Below are 9121 nucleotides of genomic sequence, written 5' to 3' on the forward strand. Positions count from 1 at the left end.
TGTTCTCTCTCTCTTTTCCACCAGGGAGAGCAGTAGATATTCCTTCTTGGCTTGTTTTACCCTACCCCTCAGAAAGAAAATTCCTTGTTGCTGCCTTATTTACAAGGTATTTCTTAAAAAGGAAACCATCATTCATCCTAAATCCCAGAGGTTCCTGGGTTTCTTCCTATAAATGAAACAATCACCTTCACTTTTGTTTTACAAACATTATTTCTCCTATGAATTTTTGCTAGGTTTTTGGCTGATAAGGTGAGATTTGGGAACATCATTTTAGTCTGCTCTACTTGCTCCTCTTCTGCATTATTTCATCCCATGGTTTCACATGGAAAGAAATCTTTGCCTGGGGATGTGATACATCAGTGTTTCTTGGTTCAGTTAATGGGCAGAGCGATGGGCTGGGACCTCCAGGAGCAGCTGCTTTCTCATATGTCATTCCCTGTGTATAAACTTCTCTACCTCTAACTCCTTCAAAGGAGGGCAGAAGCAGGTCCCAGATCCTGTCTGAAAGGACTGTGGAGTCATGGGCCAATGGGGATCTCACCTGCAGCCCCGGGGCTGGAACAAAAGCCCTGAGCCCAGGCTTTGGCCTTTTACTCAAGGAAATTCTGCCTCAGGTGCCTACTACTACAGTTAGAGCTCAGAAAAATCATTATTCCAGTCCTCCTGATCTCTGATCAAGAGCATAAAAGGAAAATATCACTTGCTTTTAGCCAGTCTTCCCTAAAATATGCCAAATTGCTGTGTTACTTACCAAGAGGAGGGAAATGTAAACATCAGAGGTTAATTACCTTCTTGTCAAGAACGCTTTGTGGTCTATAGGCAAGTCTGTCAATCTTACAAAACAGAACTGAGGGGAGTGAGCACTGGAGGCATGTTCCTGTGATAAATTAATGAGATTTGGCAGCTCGCTGTGAAGAGATGATCCTTGTGCTTCATAAGAAACTGTAACCTGCCTCTCCAGCCAGCCTTGCCACAGCCTTGTACTGTAGTTGTATCCAGGATGCCTATCCTTCTGTAAACAAGCTCTGGAATGCAGCTGTCCAGGGATTAAATTATCTTCCTGGAGGCCTTTGTATTCCTTTGCTACTCTGTAGCATGCAGCAATTGTTCATCCTAACCATACTGAACTACTTTTCCTAGCCCTGCTAGTTAGTCAATTACAATATCTTACTTCTGCCTGTAAGTATCTCTTGGCAATGATACTCGTTGGTGGCTGTTTGAAATCCAAGGGACAGCCATGACTGGACTTGATGATCTTAAAGGTCTTTTCCAGACTTGGTAAGTCTGTGATTCTGTGACCCCCCTGCTATTCTGGGGCTGTGGGTGCTGCCAGGTGACTGGTATCTTTAAAATGCCTCATCTGCTGTCCTTTGGAGATGTGTTCAGCTATTCCCCTGGTTTATATAACCTCGAAGCAATTTGCTTTCATCACAGAACATGCTCATTCATCCTATTTCAACTGTGCATTGAGCTATAAATAATGTCTTGCTGATAAGAGTCTATTGAGTTATTAAAAATTGTTTCTTTCTCCAGAAGATTTGCTCCTGAAGGAGGCTTTCCCACCCTTAGCTGGGAAGTTGCTACATTGAGTTTCTCCTGCCTGGCAGCCATGAACTGATGTCAGTCTCAGGTCAGCTGCAGCTTTCCTGCAGTTACCTCCTGCTTGGGCTGCAGTGAAGATGAAGGGAGCGCTTGATGATGCACAGCTGAGATCACTGAAGTGTCAGGAAACCTGATTGCACCAATGATTTCCTCTTCCTCTGACCAGCTGCAGGATAACATCTCTTGCATTACCTCCAAGCCACCTTCCCTGAAGTATATTCACTTCAAAGAGTAATGGCCTGGGCTGTTGTCCAGCCAAATGTTCTGCTGTTTAGTGCCTCCTTTTGTCTGCTGCTCATTGTAGCGTTTTCCTGCTTTCAAGTGAGTAACTCTTGCCCTGTGCAATGGAGCCCTGACCTGACATTCTCCTCGGCTAGAAGCTGCCCAGAGCTGGAGTGCAGCACAAGCTGCTGAGATAAGAAGGGAAGGTATGTCCTCAGAGCTGATGCTGCTGTGTCTGGTCCAGGCTGCAGCACAGCGGTGAAATGGCTGCTATTTTGGCAGCTGATTTTCTGTGGTGCAGAGAAGTTTGCTGTAGGTTTGGATGCTGATGCTCTTCTGGGGAAGTGTTGTGATGGCAGGAGACATGGACTACTGCAGAAGTGGAGAGACTTTGAAATGATTGAGAGTTAATAACATTCTCAAATTTGAATAGTTAAATGATTTATTTTTTTAAACAATTACTCTAGTCTACTCCTTTTGTTGTGTATGTTGCTGGTGACCCCCCATAAAAATGTGCAGGGAGCTCTTTGTGCTACTTGCTTGTAGTCCCTTAGCATAGGTTGTAGGAAAACTCTGAGGCTGCTCTCCTGGGTCATGGAGAAGTGTTATGTTCCTTCATTAATAAAAACTATCCATAGGGGAGAGCATTATGTAAGTACCATAAGCAAAATGGTTCTGGTTGGAAGAGCTCTCTAGAGGTCTCTAGCCCAACCCCTGCTCCAAGCAAGGCCAAAGTCACAGTCAGCTCAGAGTGCTCATGGCTCTCCTTGTTTTCAGTATTGCCAAGGAAGAACATGCATAGCCTCTCTGGTTCCTGTGCTGCTGATTGATCACCCTTATAGTGAAGAATAATTCCTCATATTTGATCTCGTTTTGATCCTTTTGCTGTGCAGCTCTCTGAAGACTCTAGCTCTGTCTTCTCTATAACCTCATCACAGAGCTGCAAACAACGTGATCCCCTATTACCCCCTCTTCTCCAGGCTGAAGAAGCCCAGCTCCTTCAGCTTATCCCAAATGCCTTGTGCTCTAGACCCTGACCAGTCTGGTGGCCTCTACTGGACTTGCTCCCATGTGTCAACATCTGTCCTTGCAATGGGGCCAAGGACATTTAATTAATTGCATAAGTAATGTGAAACTACGTTAGCCTTCACCTGCAGGGTACAAAGTTCAGCACAGTGTCTGATTAGTTCAGGAAAGCATTCACTGGCATTACCTGAATCAAGTTCTATTTAATAAGTTCATATAACACGGGATATGTTTTCATATCAATATGCTTTAATCGTATCAGTGACTTTGTTTGCTTAATTGCTTAGTTCAAATGGTGCCTTTGGGCATGAGGTGAGAGGCAGATCTTCAGTATGTTCTGTAACAGTTTTTCCAGGTGTGTGGCTCAGTACAAATAGCTCTTGGCCACATTGTGACCAAGAGCAAGACAAAGATGGAAACTGCTGTTTGAATTGTATTTAGCAGGTATTTTGGAGTGATTAGAAGCAATTTGATGAAACAGCTGCAACTAATTATTATTTCCCGCTTTTACATCAAGTATTTGTTTATTAAACAATGTAACAAAACTCAGGAATGTTTGGAAAAGTATATTAAATAATGTGTTATTCATTTATCAGTGTGTTATTTACGCCGAGAAGTCGCACATCCGCTAAGAAAATTTCCCAACGTCACTTGATTCTTCAGGGGAACATAAGATCAATAACTGGCAAAAACTGTAGCGGAAAATGCAAACCAGGAAATAATTTGGGCAAGTGAAAGAGGATGTTTTATAATGGCCAAATCCTGCCCTGGTGTTAGCCCACAGACCTTCTGGTGGTAAAGACCATAGCATGTGGTAGCCCAAGATGTGGCTCTGCCTTTGCTTGCTTATGGATCTCTGCCCTCCTGCTGGCTCCTGCACACACAAAGATTTTCCTTCAGCCAAATGGTCATTAGCCATATGCTCCATCTGACTTTGAAGATTAGAAGCCCATAATGAAGTGGATTAAAGCATGAGATCAGTGGCAGGATTGCAGACCAAATCCTCTTTCTAACTGTTCTTCCAGGAGAAGCTAAGAACTGGGCAATCTGTCCCACAGCTGTGGGATTTTTCTACACTGTTTTCAGAGGCAGGATAATCTGGAGCCATAACTCTGGGTGGGGAGGCTGTGGATATTGGCTGGAGGTTGTGCATGGGTCTGAAACCTGGTGACTTCTGGGTGTTATTTTTGTGGCTTTCTTGGAAAAGGTCCCTGAGAGGCTCAGAGGCGAGTGGGCTTCTGCAATCAGCACTTAATTGTCTCAGACTTGAGTCTCTACTGTGTTTGTGGATGAGCAGTGAGAGAGTAAAGGCATAGATCTCCTGAACAGCAGATAGGTGTTGTGGTAGTCAGAGGAATCTCCAGGCCAGTAGGTGCCAGAGCCAATCTGAACCCAGCAGCTGCAGTGGAAATTTTTTGTTTGGTGCATAGAGGCAACACATGCCAGGCTTTGAAAGGAAGGAGCTCTCCACCCATCAGGAGAGAGGTCAGTCCTGCCTAGAGGACAGCACCATCCAGGGCAGGAAGCAGCAGCATGAGGACACCAGGCAGGAGGAGACCTGTCAAAAGCTGCCAGGTTGGGTCTGGAACGGCTCCAAGGATGATTCTCAGGGGCCTTGCTGCCTGGCTGGAGAAGGCAGAGGCAAAGTTCAGATTTGACCCAGAAAGATGTACCTCCCTCCAACTGTGCAGAGACTGTATGTGACCTGATGGAGGTCACAAGTGTGGCACGTGACAACAGCCTCAGCATGCTGCTGTCCTTGCTCAGGGGGAAAGTCTCTGGCTTCCAGAAACACCATCCATAAGGCACATCAGAACAACGCATCTCAAAGATGTGCCAAATCTGTCTAAAATATTCATGCAAGCTCCCTGTAATTTATGGAAACAAACCCAGCAACATAATTATTTTAATGCTTCTCCCTGTGAAGAAACCCATCTCTTTTAGGTAAAAATGTAATCTATAAATCCACGCAGCCATGCTGCAGCCTTAATTACATGCCAGTGCCCGGGGTAGGGGATTCCATGCACTACAGTGCAACTTCCACATTTAAGGATCAAAGGATATCCTTTGGACCACTGTGATGTGTTAGACACCAACACAATTGCTTGGGCTAACTTTTGATTATTTCAGCCTCCTTCAGACCTCCTCTAAAGAAGGAACACCTTGGAGATGGGACAAAGGCTGGAGGTGCAAGACGGGGCAATTGTGATGGGCTCTATGTTTAAAGTATCATTTTCTAAAATATCTGTGGAGGGAAAGGAGCTACTGTGCTTTCAAGCATAGTTGGTACTAGGTAAATAGGTGCCTAAACCTTCAGTGTAATTTGCTCTTAAGGTGGCTTGGCGGAACACTTTGAATTGGTTGGTGTGTTTAACTGTGACTGGGTCTGTAAATAACTGCTCCCTGCTGATAAGGTTCAAGTGACATTTTTAGTGGTGTTTGACAGAATTTAACTTGTTACAAGTCTCTTACTGGGCTCTTCTAAGCCAGGCAGTGCACCTGTCAAGAAGCCCCTTTTTAAAATCAAACCAGTGCTAAATACCATTAGCTTTATTGAGTAGACACAGTCCTGCCAGACTCACCTGACAAAGCTTAACCTGTCCTGCAAAGTCACACCTGGCCCATGTTCATACCTAGTGGTGAATATCTGGAAATATGAAAAAAAACAACCCTCAAAACCAGAAAGGAAAACAGAACTGCTCAGCCTGATCTGCAAGCAGGATAGCATGGCACACTCTGCTGAAGCTGCCCCCTGATGGAAAATGTGGCTCTGAGGAGATGAAGGAAAGACCTTCTGTTTACATCCCTCAGTATTTTGTGCTCCTTGTGTTTATGCTAGAATCCTAAAGAGGTTTCTTTTGTCTAAAAAGCTGTTTGTTTGGTTTTGACCACTGAGAACATGTGATACTTGTCTCAAGCTATTAACCAGATGCCCAGCCAAAATCAATTGCCTAGCAGACTCAGGCCATTACCTGAAAGTCAAGACCTCAATAAATATTACCAGCCTCATTGTACCAGTGACAGATTCTGCTGGTTGTTTTATGTTACAGTTGAACAGTTTAGACACTGCATTTGTATATATTTGCAGTCAACCTTGGAGACACCATCTCATGAGCAGAGCAGGAGCAGGCAGCCTGCAGACTCAGGAAATCCTCCCACCATGACCACGGCAGGTGTTTTCGCGCTCCTCTCCTTCGCGCTTTGCTGCGTCCCAGGTGAGTGACTCCCCAGATGCTGCAGAGGCTTCATGTCTGGGTCCTGCCTGTCTTTACAAGGATGGGATGATGGCTTCAAAGAGGAAAATTCTGCTTCTGCCTGGGTACGTTAGCAACACACAGGATGCAGGAGCAGATTTCAGGATGGTCTTAATTGGATCACTGTTTTGTAGCTGGTTGTGTTGTACATACAAACAACTGCAAATTGGAGTTCTGTGTTGGTAACTGGTGCTGTTACATTATTTATACTGTTGTTTTAACACTTCTACACTGCTTGCACTTGTTGTTGGTGTTTCTACCATTGCGACAAATGGAAAAGCACTTGACACAAGGCTGTAAGGAGATGGTCAGACCTCTGCTAACTAGTCATGACAGTATTGTAATGGCACAAGCAAGTTCTGTGCAGCAGCCTGGCAAATTTCCTGCAATGCTTTTGCTGTTAATGGAGAAACAAGAGATGAAAACAAGCCAGAGTCTGATGTTCTTGCTGTGTATTTACATCTGACAAAGTTACAAAGTCAAAGACAATTTTTTTTTTTCCCCACTCAGCTGCTTTAAAATGCATATTGCTGACAACAGATGCTGTATGTGTTTCCTTATCCTGTAGGTGACTATTTGCATTTGCATTTATCTGTATTGACTCAGGTTTCTTTTCATATGCATAACAGCAGCTCTTTAGGGTCAAAATGGATGTCTAAAAAAGATAAGGAAGGAAAAGCTGTTCTATTTTCAATTAATTAGTCTACCTATCTCAAAATTAAAAAAAAACCCAAAACAACAAAACTGTTCAAAAACATGTTTCATCACAGCCAGTAATAAGCAGCACTATTACACTTTATCAACTCAGAAAAAAAATAAAATACATTTCTTACATAGTTTATCTAGTTCAGGAAACCAATCACTGGAAATCATTCAGTTTAGTCTTGCGTAGAGGAATTGTACAACCAGCTTTAGCTGAGGTCTTATCATTTTGGCTTTGTTTCACACTTTCTGCCTCTCTGTTCTTTTCCAGATACTGCCTTTGGGATTGAGGTGAGTGGAAGATTTCTTTCTCACACTTTTCTTGAGTATATGGCCTGGCAAAGCCAGAACCAGAGGAATAGGAAAGACCTGAGACCTGTAGATGATTAGCTGTTTTTCACCTAAAATTAAATCAGTGTCATTGTAATCAGATTCTACTATGTAAAGCAATAAATTATACTGTTCTTGCTTTACATCTATTCTGTATATTAATAATGTAGTAGTGGTAATGATACAAAATTGCTGGATTAATTTATTTTTCACCAAATTCAAACTGGTCTAAGCTTTAAGCTGGTCATATATGACTGGCTCTAAACTGATAGCAACAGACTGTGGTATCAGAACCTATTTGAAGGCAACCTACTGAAAGAATAAAACTCTGTGAGACACTCCAGCTTCCACACACCAGGTCAACTTGATCAGTGAGTTGAGAATGAAAGAGTAATAACAAAAGTGCCACAAGAATATGAGAATGAAGGACCAAAGGATAGCCCTTGTAAAATGATGTCAAGTGAGTGTGAGAGACCCCTACTGATTTACCCCATCTGGGGGTAGATCTGGGGGGCTTCCTGGCTGTAGCTATCTCCTCCTCCTTCTCTCCTGCTATGTGGGGAGGGATGGATTCAACTGCTACCAGCTTGACCCACCAACATGAGTTTGTGCTGTGGTAGAGAAAAAAAACCCTGCAGGTTTTATCTGGTTAATATCACATGCAAAATGAGAGTTGTGAATCTAAAATGTCTTCTCCACCCTGTTGCTGTATGTTCCTTTGGCAGGTGGACTGCAGTACGTATCTCAACACTACAAGTGAGGAAGGCAGAGAGGTCGTGGACTGCCCCAAGACCCGCAGCCCCATCTGTGGCTCCGATGGAGTCACCTACAGCAATGAGTGCCAGCTCTGTGCCTACAACATGTATGTACTCCCTGGGAGATCTCCAGCAGCAATGCTTAGGATTCTTGTCACCACCTCTTTTCAACAAACAGTGATCTGTCATATGTCATTTGGGCCAATTCCTTCAAAATGAGCTCGGATATCACTGCATGGCACTCTGTTGCCTAGACATCACTTTAGTCACTGTGTGTCTTGCTGCTGTGATTAATTCAGCTTTTTCTTCTCTAGCTCAAGGATCAACCAGATGACAGCCCCCAGGGCTCACCTCATCAGAGCAAAGGAGAGCAAATGGGTGGAGAGACGCTCTGCTCTGAACTGTCCAAAATGGTCCTAAAGCTCTCAAGGTCTTTATATCCCTGCTGGCCACTTAGTGCTAGCTGGCCAGGGAGGATGGCATTACCTTCTCAAAAATATAAGCCTGTGTATAAGCCTGGCTGGTAGAGAGTCAGCTTTGTCATGTATTAGTTATGTATTTCCAGGACCTCTGATGTAACAAAGCTTCTTTGCTGAACTTCCTAACATTTGTCTTTCCCTCTCCAGAGACTATGGAACCAATGTCAGCAAAGACCATGATGGAGAATGCAAGGAAATTGCCCCTGTAAGTGAAATCAAGGGCAAAATAAGGGGCATGACCCGCATCTCGGTGGCCTAAACCATTTATTGACTCCCCCAAGAAAAAATTTAAACACAGAGAAGAGGACATATGAGATGTCAGAATCTTGCATTGGTCATCTTCAAGTGAACTATCATCACAGTGAAACACAAAAAAGCTTTTTTTCCTGCTGTGATGGTATCTCAGGTGGCCAAACAGCCCCACTCTCCGGATCTACTTGTTTTCTACAGGTGATCCTTCACTGGTGCATTGTGTATGTTCCCTCAACAGGTGGACTGCAGTCGATATTCCAACACAACAGAAGAAGGCAAAGTTTTGGTGCTCTGTGAGAAAATCCTCGCCCCTGTCTGTGGTACCGACGGGGTCACCTACGACAACGAGTGCCAGCTCTGTGCCCGTAGCCTGTGAGTACTGTGTGTGGGTGTGTAGGGACAATAAATGTTTAGCACTCCTAGCAACTGCTCTTCTGAATATCAGGACTTCTACCAAGGCCTTTTCTGTAAGGCATTTGGACTTTGACCCTTCTCTTTC

The 9121-nt window shown here is 43.9% G+C and overlaps 1 protein-coding gene across 1 annotated transcript in view; it reads left to right on the forward strand.

The window, feature by feature from the left end:
- Positions 1 to 6010: 6010 nt before the first annotated feature.
- The window catches only part of LOC104392579 (ovomucoid-like), a 5419-nt gene continuing 2308 nt past the window's right edge, over positions 6011 to 9121 (forward strand). Inside the window, exons 1-5 of the mRNA XM_010001993.1 lie at positions 6011 to 6065; positions 7078 to 7097; positions 7862 to 7998; positions 8518 to 8575; positions 8861 to 8994. Coding sequence (XP_010000295.1) covers positions 6011 to 6065; positions 7078 to 7097; positions 7862 to 7998; positions 8518 to 8575; positions 8861 to 8994 — 404 coding nt within the window. The remainder of the gene's footprint in view (positions 6066 to 7077; positions 7098 to 7861; positions 7999 to 8517; positions 8576 to 8860; positions 8995 to 9121) is intronic.

Source organism: Chaetura pelagica, unplaced genomic scaffold, assembly GCF_000747805.2.
Source record: "Chaetura pelagica isolate M959 unplaced genomic scaffold, ChaPel_1.0 scaffold356, whole genome shotgun sequence".
NCBI classification, from domain to species: domain Eukaryota; kingdom Metazoa; phylum Chordata; class Aves; order Apodiformes; family Apodidae; genus Chaetura; species Chaetura pelagica.